Source organism: Loxodonta africana, chromosome 7 (genome assembly GCF_030014295.1).
Source record: "Loxodonta africana isolate mLoxAfr1 chromosome 7, mLoxAfr1.hap2, whole genome shotgun sequence".
NCBI lineage: Eukaryota > Metazoa > Chordata > Mammalia > Proboscidea > Elephantidae > Loxodonta > Loxodonta africana.
Genome location: NC_087348.1, coordinates 107,623,930 through 107,647,221, shown reverse-complemented (window position 1 = coordinate 107,647,221; position 23,292 = coordinate 107,623,930). Strand labels below are relative to the sequence as shown.

Below are 23,292 nucleotides of genomic sequence, written 5' to 3'. Positions count from 1 at the left end.
AACAGAGCACATCCTTTGGACCTGGGATTCCTGCACAGAGAAGCTCCTAGTCCAGGGGAAGATTGGTGACAAGGACCTTCCTCCAGAGCCAACATAGAAAGCCTTCCCTTGGAGCTAATGCCCTGAATTTGAACTTCTAGCCTACTAGACTGTGAGAAATTAAATTTCTTTTTGTTAAGGCCACCTACTTGTGTTATTTCTGTTATAGTAGCACTAGATGACTAAGACTGCTGTTTTCCTTTTTGAATTTTGAGCAAGTGATTTGCTGCTGATCTGCCCTAACAATCGCCTATTCATCTTCCTCCCATCCCCCAAACCCCTGGAAACCACTGATCTTTTTATTGTCCTTATAGTTTTGCTTTCCCTAAAATGTCATATAGTTGGAATCATACAGTATGTAGACTTTTCAGATTGACTTCTTTCACTTAGGAGCCCTGGTGGTATAGTAGTTAAAGTGATGGGCTGCTAACTAAAAGGTCAGTGGTTTGAAACCACCATTGACTTCACAGGAGAAAGATGTGGCAGTATGCTTTCATAGAGATTTACAACCTTGGAAACCCTAAGGTGGGTAATGGGTTTTCACTCACTTAGCAATATGCTTTTAAGGCTCCTCCATGTCTTTTTGTGGACTGAGAGCTCATTTCCTTTTCATTATGGATAAAGCTGCTGTAAATATTCATATACAGGTGTTTGTGTGGACATAGGTTTTAAAAATATTCGGGTAAATACCTAGGAGTGCATTTGTTGGATTGCATGGTGATGAGATTATCTTGTAATAAACTACCAGACTGTCTCCCAAAGTGACTGCACTATTTGTATTGCCCCCAACCAGTGAGAAAGCCTGTTGCACCACTTCCTCACTATTTGGTGCTCTCATTGTTTTGAATTTTAACCCATCTCATAGGTGTCTAGTGGTATCTTGTTTTAATTTGCAATTTCCTAATGACATATGATTTTTTGTTGTCTGTACATCTTCTTTGGTGAAGTGTCTGGTCAAGTCTTTTTCCCATTTTGCAATTGAGTTTTTTGTTTTCTAATGATTGGGTTTTAAGAGCTCTTTCTGTATTTTGGATATAAGTCTTTTATCAGATATATGCTTTGCAAATATCTTCTTCCAGTCTGAGGCTTGCCTTTTCAGTCTCTGAACAGTGTCTTTCACAAAGCAGGAGTTTATGATTTTAATGTAGTCCAGCTTATCAATTTTTCCTTTCATGGATTGTGCTTTTGGTGTTATATAAAGACTAATGGCCAAATCCAAGGTTACCTAGATTTTCTCCTATGCTATCTTCTAGAAATTTTATAGTTTTGCATTTCACATTTAGGTCTGTGATCCATTTTGAGCTAATTTTTGTAAAAAAATTAAGTTCTGTTTCTAGATTCTTTTTTTTTTTTTTTTAATGTGGGTGTCCATTTGTTCTAGCACCATTTGTTGAAAAAACTCCCCTTTCTTCACTGAATTGCCTTTGCTGTTTTATCAAAGATCAGTTGGCTATATTTGTGTTGGGTCTGTTTCTGGGCTCTCTATTCTGCTCCTGTTTTGATCTGTTTGTTTAATTCTTTGCCGATATCACACTGTCTTGATTATTATAGCTTTATAGTAATCTTGAAGTTGAGTAGTGTCAATACTCCAACTTTGTTTTTCTTTTTCAATAATGTGTTGGGTATTCTAGGTCTTTTGCCTTCTCGTATAAACTTCAGAATTAGTTTGTGGATATCTACATAATAACCTGCTGGGATTTTGATTGGGATTGTATTGAATATAAAGATCAAGTTGGGGAGAACTGTCATCTTAACAAAATTGAGTCTTCCTCTCCATGAACTATGTCCGTTTATTTAAAACTTCCTTGGATTTTTCATCAGAATTGTTTCTTACATTATAAAAATAACATGAACTCATTATAAAAATTCAAACAGTTCACAAGTGTATAAAATAAAATAGGAAAGTCTTACTCATTTCTCCCATTTCCCAATTCTTCTCCCCTTAGTTTTGACATACATCCTTCCAGATATTTTTGCTATATATTTTGATGTATACGGTTGTCTAACATTTGTTTGCTGGGTCATATTCTTCTCTAACTTGCTTTTTTTACTCGACAATGTACCATGAACAACTTTCCCTGTTATTATATTTACATATGCCTCATTCTTTTTAATGGCTGCATGATATTCCATAATAGGAAAGTACTGTAATTTATTTAATATTGCCCATTGATAACTGGTATTTAGATTTTCAGTTTGAGTTTGCCCTTTAAGAACATATACTTGCAAGGACAGCTAGGTCAGAAAAATCTGTATTTAATGAACAAAAGAGACAGAAGAGAAGTGATTAATTGGTTAGGGGAAAACTAAAAGTTATTCATTAAATAGCATTTCTTAAAAGGAAAAAATAAATATTTGCTCCAAATTTTGCACTCCGTATGTAGCAAACGTATATACTAATGATTAAGGAAAGGTAGTTTGGCAGCTAGTGAAATAATGAACAACTTTGTGTTTTGTCAGGAAAATGGCAGTACTGACCTGCCACAGAGAGGAAATTAATTTATACTTGTTTCCCTAATAGATGTGATAGCTGAATACAGTCCAGACGTGCTTTCATTTGGTGCTGTTAGTGTAAGTGGCAGACTAAAGGGGAGGAATAGTAAAACTTAGTTACCTACATGGAATATAAAACCATGACCTCAGAGTCTTTAGGACACAGCTGTTACCAGCAGCTGAGTAGCCATGACATGTCCATCACTCCTATAGACTATGAACACCCTACAAGGTAGTTTGATAGGATTATCCATGCACCGTGAGGGTAGCAGGGAGCGTGGCAAATAAATCTAATTAACAAATCTTTGGGTGTGGAGTTTCAGCTGAATCATGAAGCTATTTTCACATGATTGGGTCCAATACACTCAGAAGTTTTATATTTTACTTCTGATAGTTGTAAGGTGTATTAGTTTCCTTGGGCTATTGTGAAGAAGTACCACAAGTTGGGTGGCTTATAAGGACAGAAATTTATTGCCCCACAATTCTGGAGGCTGATAGTATGAAATCATGGTGTTGGCCACGTTCTTTCAAAGGCCCTGAGAGAGGATGTTCTGTGTATCTCTTCTAGCATCTGGTGACAGCCGGTGATATTTGGCATTCATTGGTTTGTGGGTGTATCATTCCTGTCTCAGCCTCCTTCCTCACATGGCCACCTTCTCTCTGTCTCTTCTTTTCTTTTTTTTTAAGGCATCACTCATCTTGGATTAGGACTCACTCTACCCCAGCATGACCTCATGTTAACTGATAACATCTTCAAAAACCAGTTTCCAAACAAGGATACATTCACAGGTACTAGGGGTAAGGATATGAACATATCTTTTTAGGGGGCACAATTCAATTCATTAAATAAAGCAATACATATTTTTCCATTCCTCTGCATCTATACATTCCATAAACAAGAAAGTGATACTAGGAAAAAAAAAAAGGAGGGGGGGGACAAATTGAAAAGGTGAAAATGCACAAGTTTGCCTTTATTTAGTAGTTTAAGTAGTTTGGCCTAATCTTGGTGGTGTGATAAATTGACTTCAAAAATTAACTTTTTCTTGTGTTTGAAGAATTGTTTCTTTACCATCACAGTAGATAGAGAATATGGGATAAGAAAGGAAGGAATTTGTTGAATGCCAACTACAGAGAAGATAGTTTATTTGTTTTTTAAAAAAATCTTTTCTAACATGTACAAAAGTAGAGATAATAGAACAATAAATCGCCACGTGCCTATCACCCAACTGTGACAGAAACATGGAAGATAGTTAATGTTTCAGTAATGTTCTATACCTTAAAACTTTTATGCTTTCTTAAAACAGAAAAGTGCATTGGGTGGAGGCAGAGAGGTTTAATTCACACATTTTTGTGTTCTTTCTTACTTTCTCTACAATTAGCAAAATATCCTTCTTATTCTTTCTGCTTCTACCAGAATTTCTCACCAGACAGATAGAGAGGGGAAAGAGAATAATTGCAGTTAAAGCAAGTTATTGGGATCATTTCTTCAATTCATTGAGGGAAGGGAAAAAATAACAAAAGACAGTTTTTTGTAATTTGGGAGCTGCTGCTTAATGTATGTCACTCTTAGAAATTCATAGTGCCTGTTAGCATATTAAAGGTTATAAAAAGTTCTTTAATAATTCATTAAATATAATTTACCCACTTACATAACCTTTTATTTTCTCACTTTAGGACCTTTGCATAATAAACTAGTCTCTTCTATATGGGAACCACACTCTACTTCTCCCACCTAATCAAACCCCAAACACCACACCATACATTGTCGTTGCCTGTGTAACTCCTGCCCATCTTTCGCATCTCATCGCACTGTCACGTCCCCTGAGGAATCTTCACTGACGCTCCATGTTAGGGTGGATTTCTCAGCCTATTGCTCTTATCAGCATAGTGTGTACCGTGGTCAACAGCAATGTTATAAAATTAATGATTTGGCTAATGCCTGTCTTCCTCCTAGACCATAAACGTCATGAGCCTTTTCATCGATATAGCACAGTGTTTGGCATGTAGAATAGTAAATAAATATCTGTTGAAAGAGTGAAAAACGCCTAATGTTGCAGATAATTAGTGTTTGAAACTTTGCTTAAGAAATACCTTATGGATAGCCTCCTTTTGTTCCTTCTCTTTTCAGCATACCTTACTTGGAAGGTAAAGCTGGAGAGAAGGAAAAGTTAGGACTAACAGGAAAGGAGGAGTGATTTTGCCGCAGCGGCTCTCTATCAAAGGCAAGGCTGGCCAGCCAGGTGCTAAGTCTAATCTTTATGGTTATAATGCCTTAGTTGGCAAGAGGGAAAAAATGTACCTATAGCAAAGATGGTGGCAGAAGAATCATCAAAAGATCAAAACAAAACAAAACACAAAAAACCAGTTGCTGTCCGGTTTATTCCAACTCATGGTGACCCTGTGTGTATCAGCATAGAACTGTGCTACCAATTTCATGTAAATTGCCAGGCCATTCTTCTGAGGTGCCTCCGGGTGGACTTGAACAGCCAACCTTTTGGTTAACGGTGAATGTGTTAACCATTTGAAGCTCCCAGAGACTCCTATCAAAGCCAAAGGAGAAACAATTTATGGGTAACATCTGGTCAGAGACAGTGGATCACATTTACCTTTCCTACCCTCAATCCCAGGGCTAACAACAATGGAAAATTACTTATCTCTGACTTTGTGTCTATCTGGAAAATGCTATCAACATTTCTTAGGTTTACTTCATAAAATATAAGTTAAAACGGTTCTCAATTGTGCAAGTTTAAGCTTTGCAATCACATGCAGTCTTATTTTTCGTTTATTTTGTTATTTTAAACCTAAAATTGGAAGTATACTTATTAAAAATATATCTCATAGATATTTTAAATTGGCTACCCAAAGGAAATGATTTTCATCAGACCATCTGTGTGCTATGTCCTGTGTGGAGGCTTAGGAAATGGTTTATAGCCTTCCCAGATTTGGAAAGGAAGGGATTTGCTAGTTGACTTACTCAAACTATCCCTCATGAGAGTTTCTGTTTTCAAAAGAGGGAAATTTTCCGCTGTCTAGAAATAAATTTGAGTAGAGCAAACATTTCTAAGCTGAATTTTACTTTATAAAAAAAATAATATTTTTTTTAATACAGTATTATGTTAATTTACTGTCTTTTCCTGCCATTTCCTTCTTTTGGTCCAATTACATCTATTTTGCACTTACATGTAAAAAGTCATGCCTACTTCTCAAACATTTTTACTCCGTAGTTCCCTTAACGGTTCTTTCTAAATAAAACAAAGCAAAGCAAAGCAAAGCGATTTCTGTCATGGTGATTCCCACGGTGGCGGGGCAGGGGCATGTATAGATCCCATCTTTGTCAAAGAAAATAGTTCCAATTATTTAAGTATGGATTATACCTCAACATAAGGAAAACAAAAACCCTCACAACTGGACCAATAAGTAACATCATGATAAACTGAGAAAAGATTGAAGTTGTCAGGGATTTATTTTATTTGCATCAACAATCAATGCCCATGGAAGCAGCAGCCAAGAAATCAAATGACATATTGTATTGGGCAAATCTGCTGGAAAAAGACCCTCTGAAAATTGTTAAAAAGCAAAGATGTCACTTTGAGGACTAAGGTGTGCCTGACCTAAGCCATGGTATTTTCAGTCACGTCATATACATGTGAAAGCTGGACAGTGAATAAGGAAGACCAAAGAAGAACTGATGCCTTTGAATTATGATATTGGCAAAGAATAATGAATATACCATGGACTGCCAGAAGAAGGAACAAATGTGTCTTGGAAGAAGTACAGCCAGAATGTTCCTTAGATGTGAGGATGGTGAAACTTAGTATCACCTACTTTGGACATGTATTAGGAGGGACCAGTCCCTGGAGAAGGACATCATGCTTGATAATATATAGAGGGTCAGTGAAAAAGAGGAAAACCCTCAATGAGATGAACCGACACAGTAGCTGTAACCATGGGCTCAAACATAGCAATGATTATGATGGCGGCACAGGACTGGGCAGTGTTTTGTTCTGTTGTACATAGAGTCTCTATGAATTGAAACCAACTTGAAGGCCCCTAACAACAACAACATTAATTAAGTGCTTATGAAGTTGTTTCATAGCCTTTACATTATTTAATTTTTACTATATTCCTATGGGGCATGTACTGTTAACTCTATATGATAAAGAAAATAATGGAACTCCCACAGTCACACAACTAGTTGGTGGCAGAGGTCAGACACAAACACAGATGTGCCTGGCAGAAAGGCTGTTATTAGCTCTTCTGCACTCTCTCTATCCTTCCCAACACCCCTCAATGCTCCGGGTTTTCATATTTCTATTCCCTTTGGACATCTTTGCTGAAAGAATCGAAGAACAAAAATAATTATCATTTATAAGAGAGACTTAATGGAAATATGTAAAAATATATTCTCAAGAGAAATATGTTTATAGCTTTGGATTGTCCCTACTATTAAGCCCTTCTAATATTATGGAGAGTTGAAAGTCAAATAAATTCTTCTCTAAGAAAAAAAATGTGTAATACTTACTTTCATATCCTGTGTTAGTGTTCAGAAAAAAAAAAAATCAAATATATAAGATATACAGTGACCACAAATCCATTAGCTTTGCATTTCACCTTATTTTTTTCTAATGGAGTTTAAGCTTACAAGACTGAAAATACAACTGCAGTACGAAAGATAAAGCACAGCAGTGCTGTAGTCATTTCACCAGCTCCAGCTGCATTCAAGGTAAAACTAGTTTTGAGCATGAATTTCGTTAGGAATCAAAAGGTTAAAGTTTCGATTAGTGTGTTTCAACATTCCTTATACATGGCATTGACTTTTTTACACAGAGGATGACATGCTGATTTGATGTTTTTTCCCCAGAAATTCATGATTGTTTTCTCTGGGTGCACCTGCACCCTCTCAGGGCTGAAATAGCAAGCCCTTGTCTACTGACAAGATTGATGGAGATCAGAGGACATTATGTGGTGATGAAGCCATGGATTTTGGTATCCTACAGCATGGGTTGGATGCCTGGATCCCCCATTTACTGTATTTTGACCTTGGGAAAGATAATTAACCCATTCAACCACTGATTTACTTCTTTATAAAGTGCGGATAATAATATTAACTTCTCTATAGAGTTACTCAGAACACTAATGACAAAGATATTATCAAATGTTAAACATGGTGCTTGGCACATAGTAAGCTTTAAATAAATGGAAGTTGTTATGGTTGCTGTTTCAGTTATTGGCCAAGGAACCAAGACAAGGATTAAGCTGAATATTTTGCCTCATTCTGCAGCATGGCAACTAACCAAACTCTGGCCGCTAACTGGTTTAGGAACAGTCATTTGGAGGAAGGAATAATTTGCCCCTAGTGGCTTATTAGCATTAAGGATGAATGATGTCTGAAGTTGGGTTTCCTGGGAAACAGACAAGGAGGCAGAGATTTGCATGCAGGAGGTTGGTTAGGGAGTGTACTCAAATCAACATTTGGTAAGAAGTGACTGGACTTGGGAAGCAAAGACATACATTGGACTGGGATATTGTCACACAAAGACCTCACAGATGGGAGAAATGATAGTTCAGATGTGACCTATCTTGAAGTAGGGGGTGAAAACTTTGTAGCCTCCAATTGACCAGTCATTGGGTTGGGGATGCCTCTAGGGAGAAGTACTTAAATATGAGCAAGGGAGCTTCCTTCTATACATGGCAGATTTTGGGGTACATCTCAGCAGTGAGCTCTCAGCAGATAACTTTCTTGGTACCTGAGTAAAAGGAGAATCAGTGCTTTCATCGTGAAAGGTGAAGGGGAGGGCGAGAGGGAGAATGGAGAGGACCTGGGCAGCACACCACAGTTTCCACTACAAATGGTATGTTTTAAAAATATACCTTCTGTGAGATAGTTTTATATTTTTAAAACTTGACATTAAAATTGAGACTATATAAATCCTAGTTTATCTAAACTCATTGGACTTTGAAGAATTTATAGTCCAAATGTATTTGTTTCTTTACTTCTTGGGAGTTTAAACCATAGATTGTTGAAGTAAGTCAAACCAAAGTCATACAATTAATGATGAAGCTGAAACCAGAATCCAACTTTCCTGATTCTTCTTCCTCTTTAGACCCTTATTGACTTAAAATCTAGTTTGAGTTTCACATTTTGTTTTTCAGTTATGTAGTGAGTCTCTAAAAGTGTTTTCCAGCTGTGCTCTATAATTATCAATTTTTGGATTTCTCTTACCAATCCCAATCTCTATTAAGGTGTTCTCACCTAATTTAGATTGTAAATCAGAGATGATTTTTAAAGAGCATGAAAACCTACTTACTACAAAATACAGCATGCCCTAGTATTTAGGTGAGGTAAACATTTTTTATGTTCATTAATATTTTTTCATGCATTATCAATTACAGAAATAATGCAGTCTTAATAGTAATATATTGGAGTTTACATGGATACCTCTGTGTCCTTGCGTTATTATTTTTATTTGGAAACGTGCTTTCTTGACATCTGTATTCTAAGTTGTGTGATTCATTATTTTTAAGCTTGCATATCCTTATTTCACGTATTTCTTTTTCCATGAGTCAGAGGCAAGTCTAGCTGTTAGTTTGTTATTGTCTGTACTTTTACATAGCATGCCTCCACTTGCCATCATTTTTTCTGTTTTGTGTTTTTAATCTCTCCGCTAGCCACTTTGGGAATAGTTTTTCCAGTTTTCAATAAAAACCAGACAAGAATGTGCATGGGTTTCTCAAGACTGGCAGAGTTTTATTGTTGCAATTTTTTAATTCCAGGAGTTTAAAAACAACCAGGAAGTCTGCGTCAGCTGTTTTGATCTCTGGTCTTGCTCTCTTTAACTATTAAAAATTGCTTTTCTATAGAGTTTCACAAATCTTTTGCTTCGACAGCTTAGAGACCCAGTTGGGATAGATAATAAATAAGTATGACAACAATGTGTCTTAACCATAAACCAGACACAGTGATGGGAATTGCCTCGGAAGGTCATTAATGTTCGTGAAACATAACAGGATATCTGATTTCTTTGAGGGTTAAATGTCACCTAACTGTTCTACATTACTATGCTGCTTGTTTTTTTTCCAGGGGAAGAGAAAATATTCCTTCAGTGCTGAGAGGTGGCATGATAAATATTAACCTAAAAAGATCAATGAATTTAGAACAGACCTACTACTTAATAATAATCTTAATTTGCTTAATTGATAATTTTAGATATCTCCTATTACCCAGGTACTTTCTTGACCTACTTCTTTATCCTGCTACTGCTCGGTTTCTCAGCTCTTAAATCCTTTTCTCTGATTCTCTATTAATCCACTCCAACTAGGAATTTGCCCACAGCACTCCACTAAAACATCTCTTCCCGAGATCAGCAATGACCATGATATTGCTAAATCCAGTGGTCATTTCCCATCCTCAATGGGCTTGACATATCAGCAGCATTTGATACAGCCGATCATTCACTTTATGGAAACACTTTGTTTCTAGGACATCCGTTCACCTGGTTTTTCTAATTTTCTGTCCACTGTTACTCAATTTCTTTTGCTGTTCCTCCTCATCCACATGACCTCTAAATATTGGAGTTCTCTAGGTCTATCCTTGAACTTTTTCTTGGTAGCCACACTCATTTCTCTGTTGATCTCATCTAGTCTTATTGTTGCATCTGTATGCTATTGTCTCCCAAATATGTATTTACAGCCCAGACACCAGCTCTGAAATTCAGCTTCATATATCCAAATGTCTACCACATATTTCTATTTGGAAGTCTAAAATACATCTTAAAAATTTAGTTTTCGTTCTGAGTGATACTTGATATCTACTGAGCTGTATCTGTGAGTGTGTGTGTGTGTGAAAGAGAGGAGGTCAGTGTGACTGGAGTGCACTAAGCAAAAGGAGGATGTTGTTGTTTGGTACCATTGAGTCTATTCTGACTCATGGTGACTACATGAGTCATGGCTGTAATTTTTATGGAAGCAGATTGTGGAGCCACTGGATGGGTTTCAATTACCAGCCTTTCAGTTAATAGCCAAGCACTTAACTGTTCTACCACCAGAGCTACTTACAAGGATAGCAGGAGACGATGTTTAAGAAGTAACAAGGAGCCAGATTATGCAGTCTTTTATTGAACTGTGTAAGTGCTTTGTCTTTGAGTGAGAAGGGAACCACTGTAGGGTTCTGAGTAGAGGAATGACATGATCTGGCTTCCTTTTTAGCGAGAGCACTCTGGCTACTGTATTAAGAATAGATGAAGGGAAACAAGAGCAGAAGCCGGGAGACCAGTTAGGAGGCTGTTGCAGTCATCCGGTGGAGGTATGAAGATGGCTTGGTCCAAGATGGTGGCAGTGAAAGTGGTGAGAAGTGATCAGATTCTGAATTTAAAGTGACAGCTAACAAGATTACTTGATAAATTGGTATGGAATATGAAAGAAAAAGAAGAGTCAAGTTATACTCCAAAATGTCTGGCCTAAGCATCTGGAGTTGTGTTAACTGAGAATAGGGACAGCTATGAAGGGAACAGGTGCTGATGGGAATATGTAAACCTTCATCTTGGACATGTTAGTTTGAAGTGGCACATAGTATGCTTTCATTTAGTATTTGCTAAATGAATGAATGGCAACTCAGCCCTGCTTTCCACTATACCTATTATTCCTGCATCTAGAACCTTTTGGGTTTGGGGAAGACTAGTTGTGCTTGGGGTGAGATGGATCTGGAGGTCAAATTACCCCACATATAGACACGAACATAGTTATTCTTTTTTTAGTCATGATCCTCAACCCTGGCCTGCTCTTATTGCCTCTCATACCTGTGCTTTTTTTTTTGACGTTGTGAGGGAAAGATGGACTTCTCAAGTTGATCCCCTTTTTTAAGGCAGTGGACTTTCAACTTCATATGTTTTGTTACGTCAGTTCCCACATAAATATCCCATCCACATTTCATCTTTCAGAAATTAATTGACATCATTTTGTTGTCAGTGCCCATGCTATCTTTGCCATTGTGGTTTGTATTTTTATATCTCTAAACTGTTAGTTTAGTGTATCATTTCTCTTGAGTGAATTGAAATAAATGCACAGTCAATCCAAGTTAAAAATCACATTTATATACTCTTCAAGGATCTGTTTAATAATGAGTATAATTTTCATTTAAATATACAAGTAAACACAACTTTTTTCCTTTAACTAACCCATTGCTGTCGAGTCAGTTCCAACTCACAGTGCCCTAAAAGACAGAGTAGAACTGCCCCATAGGGTTTCCAAGGCTGAAAATCTTTATGGAAGCAGACTGCTACATCTTTCTCTCATGGAACAGCTGGTGGGTTTGAACCACTGACCTTTGGGTTAGCAGCTGAGTGCTTTAACCATTGTGCACCTGTGCCCCTTTTCCTTCAACTAGACAAATAAAAATTAATTTTTTTTTTGTATTTGTCAAATGTTTAGTGTCATGAGGTTATATTCCTTGTGATGGACTCAGTGTTCCTGGCCTATTAACTGCTCTTTTGCTTTTAAACAATTCTCATTTATGAAGTTTACATGAGCTGTTAGTATAGTCTTGGGCATATTTTGGACACTCAATAAATATTTGTTGAGTATATGAATAAATTGTAGGAAAATTGTCCGTCTTTGAAGTTCTTATCTATTTTCTAGTTAATCCTCCCATATTCAACTGATATTTGTACATGCTCTATGTGTAAGGTACTAAAGAATATACAATTTTGAGTAAGAAATAATTCTTGGTCTTAAGACGGTTGCAGTGTATTAATACAGAAAGAAAAATGATACAAAAATAAAGAGGTAAAATCTAGTGAGTGGCATAAAGTCATACAATCTGGGAAGTCAGATAAGTGAGGGAAATTCAGGGATACCTTCATTAAGATGGTGGCATTTGAGCTAGTCCTTAAAGAATTGCCAGGGTTCAGTATGAGAAACGGGATTGAAGCCATTCTAAATGAGCATACTAGTAAGTATGCAAATAAAGGGGCAGAAAAACATGTTACTGCCATCCCCTACTTTTTGAAAGTTCACATTAGGCTACTTTTATGAAAGACCTACATTAGTACCTGTTCTGGCTAACGGAAAGAAATCAGAAGAGGATTTTTGCTTTTATGAAAAAAAGATGAAAAGCAGAAATAGCACTGAGTCCTTGTTTTACAGCAAGCCTTTAGAGAGGTAGCATGTACCCTGAGCAGCAAGAGTGATGTCGCCAAGCTCATTTTGTCATATCATTCCAGCTTTTATGATATATTGGTGTTATTTTAGGGTTTATGTGTTATTTGGTAGGTTATTTTTTGGTTCTGGGAATGCTCATAAAATTTTCCCATGTAAATAAATGGTGATTGCTTCTTCGCCTTACATCATTTCGGCTTACAAAAGATTTCATGGCAATGCTCTACTTTGGGATAGCGGGGGGACCCTGTGTTGGATCAGTGTTAATTTAGCTAGATTATAATGAATGAAGAAGAAGAATTATAAAGCTGGAAAGACTTTGGAGAAAATTGTGATTGGCCTTAGACTATAGGGAAGAAAGAATTTGAGTGTTTTTCCATAAGAAGACACAAAAGGTTAATCAGTTGGAGATTGCTGTGATCAGACATTTTCTTTGGTAAGATTATTTGAAAGAAATTGAAAATTGATTGAATGATGTCAGCAAGAGAAATACCTGATATTACCCTGAGATTTGAACCTCTGTTCTGAGAAGGATGTAGGTTTGATTTTCAGACGTAGGGGAATCAGTAGAAGGTAATTTAGGAAGTAAGATAACAGCAATTTTAGATATGTTAAATTTAGAGTGAATTTCAGGAGGAAGTGTCCAGCAGGCAGTAGAAAGTGTGAAACTAGAGGTTGGGAAGAAAGTATTAAAAATAAAGACCTGACAAAAAACGATTAAAGAACGTCATATTTTGTGATCGTTTTCTCTGGTTTAACAAATTTGGTTGCATTGAAAATTTACATGTTACTATTTTTATTTATTTTTTTTAACTTATTATTTCAAGGCTCTTGATTTAAAAACAAAAATATTTCAGCTTCTTTTGAATTTCTTTTCCATGTTAAATAAATCTTAGTTCAGTGACATCACTTTTAAACATTTAGCTCCCAAAGATCAGAGGAGTTACGCAAAATCTTTTTATATTTTTGTGGGCCTGTTATAAAATCATTAGACATTTGGGCACATTAAAAACTTAATGTCATACTGAACAAATAACTGGAAGGAAAAAAAAGTTATTTTTCTCCAGGATATCAAAGTACACATTCTTCCAACTCTGCTGTTAGAGTCAAAATCTGTCACTCTTTATTTTCTTATCCTTAGAGTTAGATGATACATACTCTGTGGTACTTATATTAATGTCAACAGGAGCCAAAATCCATTCTTTACATCCTGGGAAACTAAGATGCTTAGCAACGTTTTAATGTTTATGTTTGAAATTAAACTTTTTTAAATCACAAAAATAACAAAGACTTATAATAAAATCAAATAACATAGGTACATATAAAATAAATGAGAGCCCTTATTTCCTCTGCGCTCAATTCTACTTCCCCAGAAGTTAGTGCTCTTAATAGCTTATTATATAGTCTCTCCGACTTTTTTCTTTACGTAGAGAAAAACACTAATATTATGTCTTTTTATTTTAATAAAGTGAACTTTACACATATCATGCTGTAACTTTTTAAACTGAAAATTTCCATAAGCATATTTCTTTATGAATGTTCTAAGAGAAACAAGATAGCCATAAATATCAATACTTTTGTTATCTCTTTCCTTTGAGAAGTTTTCTAAACCCGATTATAAAGACAATGAGAAAATATTGAAGACTCACCATACCGTACTTTAGGCAACGTAAGTGAATTTGAGCGTTATCTGCGCAAAGATACTGAAATGTATGATTCTAAGATCTTCACTCAGTGTTTCATATCGTACATGCTGAAGCGGTTCTTTGTGTTACTCTGTTCAGGCCCTGTTTAAATTTCAGGTGATCTGCTTAGATAAAGACTATGTTAAAGTCTATCTTCTTAATTCCTAGTTACTTTGAGGATGTATCAGTAATTTATAAAGGCATCATTCCCAAGGTGGTTGAGAAACATTATTGTGTTTTATCCATTCAGAACCATATTAGCCTTTGAACCTATATTGATGCATTCGGCCAGCACTTAGGAGAGGGAGGGTTATAGTCTCCTACAAGACCCGAGGGGATGGTAAACATCATATGTAATTATATTTTATAATGTCTATACTGAAAGAATAGCACAGAGATAAGAATATTTGGCAAAACATGTATTTTGTTTTAGAATACATCGTAAGATTAAATCAAGCCAGAAGCAAATTGAGCCACACAAAGACTAACTTGTTTGCTCCCCATTCTGATACTTTCTTGGCTTAGATCTTTTTTTTTTCTTCCCCCATATGAGCCCTTTTTTTTTTTTATCGATACAATTCATGGTCAGTACCATCAAAATAGTTTGCTTTATAATGGTAGGAAAAATTCATTTTTTTCAAGTGTCTTTTACAGTGGTATTTTGATAAATTACTCGCATTTTCCCTCTCCCCTCAACTTTTTATTTTCTAAAAGGCGTATCTGGCATTCTTTTTCTTGTATGAATCTTTCTGTTGATGTTCTTTTTTTTTGTTGTTGTTGAAAATACAGCTTGCGGTAAAGGAGACACCAAGTGGTATGTGGCAATCAGCTTGGTGGTAGCAGGGAACACAGCTGGGCTTCTTGCTTTCTATGAGCTAGAGCTTTCATTAAACCAGCTTTAAATGTCATGAAGTAAAAACAGTGGGAGGTTTTTACAGATGACAACATCTTATTGGCTGATTTACTAGTGACAGAACTGGTTGCTGTCAGAGTTATTAAAAACCAAAATGTAAGTGGGATAATTGAGTATCAGAGTCACAGTTAGAACTAAAATAATATTTAACAATATAAATATTTAAATAACATAATTTTAAAAGTATTTCAGGTTACTTTGATATTTTATACTGTTAGCAGCAACAATCCTATTGAAAACACCGATTGCAGAGTAGTTGTTTGGAAATCCCACATTAACATTAATTCCCATCATGAAGAGCTATCGGATCATGTGCTTTTTAGTTGGTTTATAAGACCTTACTTTTTAATGAGTGTTTTTATTGACTTTAAAACTACATTTATCAAGGGTTGCAAACGTATCTGCATCTTCTTCCTCTGTTTTCTTTCCTCAAAGCATTCTTACGTGACCTACTTTAGTTAACCAACACAGTGAACTCAGGGATACTAGGCTTGCTTTATATAACCCAGGAGCCCTGGTGGTGCAGTGGTTAAGTGCTCAACTGCTAACCGAAGGGTCAGCGGTTCAAATCTACCAGCTGCTCCAGAGGAGAAAGATACAGCAGTCTGTTTTCATAAAGATTACAGCCTTGGAAACCCTATGGGGAAGTTCTCTTCTGTCTTCCAGGGTCATTATGAGTTGGAGTCGATTTGATGGCAATAGATTTGGTTCCACCCACTGCCGTCTAGTCGATTCCGACTGATCGCGAGGTTTTTTTTATATAACCCAGTCTCTGTTCAGAGGACCCTTCAAAACCGCTGCCATTTTCTTTTATCTGTGCCTTAATTTGGACCATATAAATCCATCCTTCCCCTTGATTCATATTGTTGTATGCTGATTATACTTATACTCAACAGTTTCTTTCCTCTTACTCCATTGAATTTCTCATGCATTCCTCGCCCATTTTCCACGTGTTTATCTTAACTGAGACAGTGAGATACCATAGTTTAGAACTGGGGAGTCAGACAGACCTGAATCCGAGTTCTGAGGTGGTTTTCACTAGTTGTATGCTCTTGGACAAGTTAATATTTTTAAGTCTAAATTACTCAAATTTCTTATATATAAGAGATAACTTTTCAGGGTGAAATAAAGTACTTAGTACAGTCCTTGGCACATGGCACTTATGGTACTTAGATTAGATTAGATTATACTTACGGTACTTATAATATACTAACAATTTTAGATTGTATATTGTAAATACGGGTATTTAGAGAAATATAAGTTGTCTCTTTGAGTGGTAGGCATGGCTTTCTTCCGACTAACGAAGGCCTATATAGATTTTAGTCTGTCCCTTCCTGTTTTCTATTGATTTGGGGGACTTGCTATGAGAATAGAAATTGTAATTGAATGATAGTCTGGTAATGAATATGTATTATTTGGAATTGATTCTAGTGTTTATTTCTTTTAGTGTCCTACTAAAACCAAAGCAACGTTTGGAGTCCATCTTAAAATAGTAGGAGACTGGACAGGTATGTAGAACATAGACTTTTAAGATACATATTTTGAAAATAATGGGATATACAATAATTTGAATGTGTTTGAGTAGTAAAACAACCAGCATGTATAGAAGTATGCATATGTTTTCAGGCTATTGTTTGTTTTCTTTCTTTGCTTGTACAGTTTTGACATCAGTTTTCTTCCTGTGAGACACATTTTTGGAATTGTATCCTGGGTGTCAGTAGTTATTAATGATGTACAGTTCACTGTGCTTTCACTTCAGAGGTTCTGTTTACTTGCCAGATGCACGAGCAATACAAGAGCACTGAAATGCGCCTATTAGATAACACAATCTTTAAATTAGTGGTTGGTTTGGCTCTCAAAATAATCAACACCTAGAACTGATATCACTCAGATATTCCAGCTTTTGCATGATCTTTTCTGTGGTATATATGTATCTGGAATAGTGTTCACTACTAATAGCAGATCTACTCGTGGTATGCCATTCATCTATTCAATAAATTCTTTTGATTATCTGAGAGATATATTACATTGAATGTCCTGAGGAAATATAAGAAATATTATTCATTCTCATATTTCCTTGACCCACCAGAGTAACTGACAAGTGAGTGCTCGATAAATATTGATTTGTTGGTTGATTGATTAGGTTGGGGGTTTGAAGGAACGGATGCAGTATAAACATGAATGTAAATGTAAACTGAAGGCTTTTATAATTAAATCCTAAACAAGAGCTTGGTTTGTAAAAGCTATAGGATGTCAAAAAAAGGAAAGCTCAGTATAGGTGGGGCTGTGAAAGAAATTTCATAAAGAAGAGAGAATTCAAGCTGAACCTTAGAAATTGGGCAAATGAAGATAAAAGTAGGTAATTTAAAGTGAAGTTTACAGCATTGCCAAAAATCAGTTCAGATAATGATTGAAGCTTATTCATGTAGTATGAGTCAGTCTAGGAGAAGCAAAGATTTTCTTCTAGAGAGTAGTATGAAAAAATCAGCTGGGGTCAGTTTAGGTAAATGCCTTGAAAAGATATTTGGATTAGAAGAACCTGTAGACTTTATGGGCTCAAGCATGACAATGACTGTGAGCATGACGCAGGACCGGGCAGTGTTTCGTTCTGTGGTACATAGGGTCATATGAGTCGGAACCAACATGACGGCAGCTAACAACAGCAACATAGACTTTAGAGAATCATGGAAGGATTTGAAGCAACACGATGAAAAAAATGCTATTAAATTGCTAATTGTATGGATTAGAGTCAAGAAGAACTTGTGGGTGCTCGGTGCTCGGAGGCGGAGGGGAAGGAGTCAGTGGAGGAGGCTGGGATGGAATGGGATTTACGAGCAAAGGTTGAGAATTTAGCATTGGATAAAAGGAGGAATCAATTTCTGTAATAATCAGGGAAGGGTAAAATGTTAGGTAAAGAGCAAGAGATATTTTGAGAAGAGGAGGAGGAAGTTGAAGGAGCTTATATCATATAGTAAAAAAAAAACAGTAATAATAGGTTTATAAAGTTCTTTGTCTATAGAGAGGGCAGCCAGCATGGAATCAGAAATTTGAAGAAAATATGTAACATGGGATTTGATGGGCAAGCAACTAAATGAATCAAAAGATCTTTAAGCAGTAATGATTTATATGTAGCCGTGGGAAGCCAGGCTTAAACAAATATTGTTCATGTAGTGTTATTCAAAATAAATCATAGGCGTCAATTGTTAGGAGAACACTTGGTATAGTACGGAAATATTAATTTTCGTAACTTGGTATATGAGTGGAATAATCACACTTGTTTTACACTGTGACATTAGGAATGAGTACCATTCTTTTCTGGTAAGAATCTTAATATATTAAGAATTAAGTTCAGTAATGAATGGTAATTGACAGAATTCTATAGTGGAAAACAGGCACAATGAAGACATTGTTTAATTCTTAAGGGTAAGCAGAAACTTCATGATGGTATACTACTAGCTATTATTACTGAATTTCTACACAGTTATTTTCTATATCAGTAGCTCATTAAAATAATTGATTGGCTCACCATTTATTTTAATCTCTAATAAGGAATGCTTAATAGTGCTAATTTTATCCTCCTTTTTTATGTACTATGCCATTGAAGAAGAAACAAGATCATTCTATTCAGAGTTCATTTTCAGTCAGGTGCTTTTCAGTTAATAGACCTTCTTGGTTGTTAACTTTTAAATATTTGTTGACTTGGGGGAAAAAAAAGTCAAGCATTCATGCAAAGAACCTCTAAATAATCCTGCCACCATCTGACACTTTAGTTAAAAAAAAAAAAAAAAAGGTTAGGCTGTCCTAAAAACGGTGGAATTATAATTAGGTAAGAAAAGGATCAGGGATTGCTGGGTTTTATTCTGAAAGAGCTGATTGAAACTCAGCATTAACAACAGTAGGTATTAGAAGTACCATAGAGATGCTTAGGAGGTTGAATATCAGAGGTTTACTTTTCTGAATGGACTAAGAGATGTTTTAGAGTGACCTTTTCTTACCCTGAAATACGTTTTGCATGGCCAGTTGAGGGAGTATAAAGGACAGGTTTAAGACTGCCCCATTGATGATCTTTCCAAGACTAATCAACTCCACCCAACTGTAGAGTACCCAGGTCTCAAATGAAGCAACTATCGCACAACAGGAGACATCAAAGCCTCATATTTTCCCCCTAGACATCTAGATGCATCCCTGTGTGTTCTGAAGACTTAAGTTTAGAAGACTCTTAAAACCCCTTAAACACAATTCAGGATTTTTCCTTGAAATGATGGTGGTAGAATGGACTGGAGTGGATTGCCTAAGTACATTTCTCTTTGAATTGAAGTGATATTTTGTTCCCCTTCCAAAATAAGTCATGCTTTCTACTTTCAAATGTATGACCACAAATTACCTAAAAATTTCTTGTTAATTTCTTCATTAGATATGTGCTGCAACACTGTATGTAGTACGTATTACTAACCATAAGATGTACAAAAAACATGTTCCTAAGTGCGGTTCATCATGATTTGAGTACATCTTAAGTCAGGGACTACTTGTATATAGGATGGAAAGGAGGAAGACTGGGTTAGAGGCAAAATGACTAATTTGAAGATTTGAAGATTTATCATAGTGTTAAGGAAGCCAGGAACATAGAAAGTTCTGAGGAGGAAGTAATCTATGGTATCCTGTGCAACAGGGCTGAAAAATAACTATGGAAAAGGATTACTGCTAACCTTATAAAAATGATCTCATTGGGGAAATACAGGGGAGAGGTTTGGAGATGGTACAGATTGCTGTGAATTGGAGACCTGTAAGTGCAGTGCTAGTGTACAATAAGAGGCACATAGCAAATGGGCCTAGTTCTAAATTTCCCAGAACTCTGCGAGTGATCGAATATATGCTTACCTGGCCTGTGATTTACAATGGGAGAGGATTAGCAAATACAGATACAATTACCTATGTGTATATCTAGGTAGATCTGGGTAAGGATGGGATTAACCTATTATGTCTTAAAGTATGTATTATTTGTATAATACGAAAAAACCCAAACTCATTGCCATCAAGTTGATTCTGACTTATAGCGAACCTATGGGACAGAGCAGAACTGCCCTAAAGGGTTTCCAAGGAGTGGCTGGTGGATTCGAACTGCTGACCTTTTTGGTTAGCAGATGAATGCTTAACCGCTGTGCCACCAGGCTCCATTTCTATAATAAAAAAACTAAAACCCAAACCCACTGCTGTGGAGTCTATTCCAACTCATAGCAAATAGGACTTTATTAGGCTGTGTGGAAATCATCGAAGATAATTTATTAATTAATTTATGGAAGTTAATATAGATTTTTTTGCCATCGTAATATAACAAGTATTAATAAGTAAGAACTGGGTTTAAATTTCATATTCATAGCCTTAGAAATCAAGGAAGTTTTTATATCAGGGAAATGAGAAGCATGTGATCTGAGCTTTATCCTTTAAATGGCCATCTTTTCTCAGGAGGGAGGATAAATTGTTTTTCCTTTGGTTTCTCAGTTTATGGAGATGAAATAAATCTATGCTGTCATTTTTTAGTAGATGACAGCTCACTTATAATGTCACAAAAATATAGGGACTGCCTAGTGTTTTACTGGAAGTCACTAGTCGTCAGGTTTTGTTCTAGTCTAGCCATTTTGAAATCTGAGAGATATACAGAAATTTTGTTTTATTTTCTATCCAATAAAAAAAAAGTTGAATTTTACACTTGAACATAAATTATATAGTTTCTAAAGCACTTGGAAGTAGAATTATTTTTTTAGGAGAGCCTAGTGAATTACTTGCATGTTTTCTGTTTATATTAGGACTTGTTCTGTTCCTAAGGGAAGTTTAAATTAGTATTTCCTGCTTAATTTTTACTATATACAATCAAGGAAAATAAGAATAATGAGAAATTTTCTTAGTCACTAAATTTTTTAAATAATGTCAAGAGTATGACAGTAATGTACTTGATGGTCAAGAAGGTGTATGTCACTTCACCAAGTCAGTCCACCGTTAATGCACTAAGTAATTTTTAAAAAGACAAAAAGGCGGTAGTCTTATGCCATTATCATTACCACGGGGAACATTTTAAAGTACTCATTTTCTTGATGCACTTGCTAAGTACTTTATAAAGGGAGGTAAATGAATGAAGTTCCTGTTCTCTAAATAAATTATAATTTTTAAAGCAGAATTTTAACTTGATGGATAGTAATGATGTAGATGGAGTTCATAAGGTCATACAAATAAACACACCAAAGACATTAAATGTGTTATTAATACCAGAGGAAGGTATTTATCTTTTGTGAATTCAAAAAAACAAGTCAGGGAGTTGTAGGAATGGTGTCTGGTGAAAATGCTACTGCTATTATTATGATTTTTGAACTTTAACAATGGAGGAGGATGGGATTTTATAAGCAGGGATATCAGCGGAATGGAAAACTCTGAACTTTCCCATGAAGTGAGATTTTGAGAAAATTTGGAGGTGGCATTTCTGTAATCGACATGGAATGCTAGGGAACACTGAGAAATACACCTGGCTGGAATACAACAATGCGCAGTGGTGGTTCAGTGGCGAAATTCTTGCCTTCCATGAGGAGAGCTTGGTTTGACTCCTTGTCAGTATACCTCAAGCGCAGCCACCACCCATCTGTCAGTGAAGGCTTGCGTGTTGTGATGCTGAACAGGTTTCAGCAGACCTTCCAGACTAAAATAGCGTAAGAAGACAGGCCTGGTGATCTACTTCGAAATATTAACCATTGAAAACCCTGTAGATCACAATGGTCTCATTCCTTTGTGCATGAGGTCACCATGAGTCTGGGGCAGACTCAATGGTAGCTAACAAGAACAAGAGAAGATAAAAGGTAGAAAAGTAAGTAGTTAAAATGGCCTGCTTCAATGTGATGAAGACCTTAAAAATAGAAGTTGATCTTGTGTTTTTGTTGGCACTCTCTGGAGAAAGTAATAAAATTCTTAGGGGTGCAGCTATCAGTATAATTGGGAGGGAAGGGAAAGGAGAGATGATACACATAGGAATTTTTGTATATCTAGATGTTTTCAGTGACAATACCTAGTAAAAGCCGTGATTCCAATTGGAGCAAATAAAAAAACACATTTTAAGAGTTGGAATGTTATTCATGAGTAATCAAGAGATTTGTCTTCCTTTCTTTCACGAATTCCTTCTTATTTACCGTGTAGTCTTTTGACATTCCACTTTCATAATAATACTGAATATCTTTTGTTGATCCTGGAATGGAACACTGTTCAGTGGTAGCTTGGGATATTGTGTCCTCCCTGGTTGAAACATAGTATTCAACCATCCAGACCTTCAAAGTTGGCAGTGTGTGTAGTGGAAAAGAGAACAGACTTCAGAGTGAGACAGGCCCAGGGCAAGTTCTAAGCCCAATAGAAATGGGAAACTTTTTTTTTTTTTTTTGGTATGGGAATGAGCTTGCATGAGTAAGTATTCCCACTTTTGCTGCATTTTTTCCACAAAGCAGGAACTGAGGGCAACATTTTCAGTCATCTTTTTTAAAGAAGTTCTTAATTGCATTTATTATGTATTTCATTTGTTTGTTCATTTAACCAGGGGAGTTGGTCTTTGCAAAGCAAAAAATTTGAAAAAAATTTCATAAGTCCATTAAAGGCCTTTATATGGTGTTTGTTATCTTTTTCAAATAAAAAAAATCATTTTGAGAAAAATTTAATGTCATTTCAGTGAGAAATGAGAATTGAGCTATATGAAGAAAATAATATTTTCTTAAGAGATAGAGAAGTTTAGAGAGACATGTTGTGTTTCTAGATAGAAAGGTTGAATTTTGTAGAAGTTCGTTCTTTCCAAAATAAATTATATGCTTAATACAATTTCAGTCAAAATAAGAAATAAAAATATTATTAATGTTTATTTGGGAAACTGTAAGAATTGAAAATGAATAACAGGGTAGGACTTGCCCTATTGAAATATAAAGTGAAATAAATTTTACAAGCAAGCCAAGAATTCACAATGTTAGTTTGCCTAAGAAAATAAAGCTC

The 23,292-nt window shown here is 35.8% G+C and overlaps 1 protein-coding gene across 1 annotated transcript in view; it reads left to right on the top strand.

The window, feature by feature from the left end:
* NOX4 (NADPH oxidase 4) overlaps window positions 1–23,292 on the top strand; it is a 178,907-nt gene that overhangs the window by 100,129 nt on the left and 55,486 nt on the right. Inside the window, exon 11 of the mRNA XM_003418556.4 lies at window positions 16,730–16,790. Within this exon, the coding sequence (XP_003418604.2) occupies window positions 16,730–16,790 (61 nt within the window). The remainder of the gene's footprint in view (window positions 1–16,729; window positions 16,791–23,292) is intronic.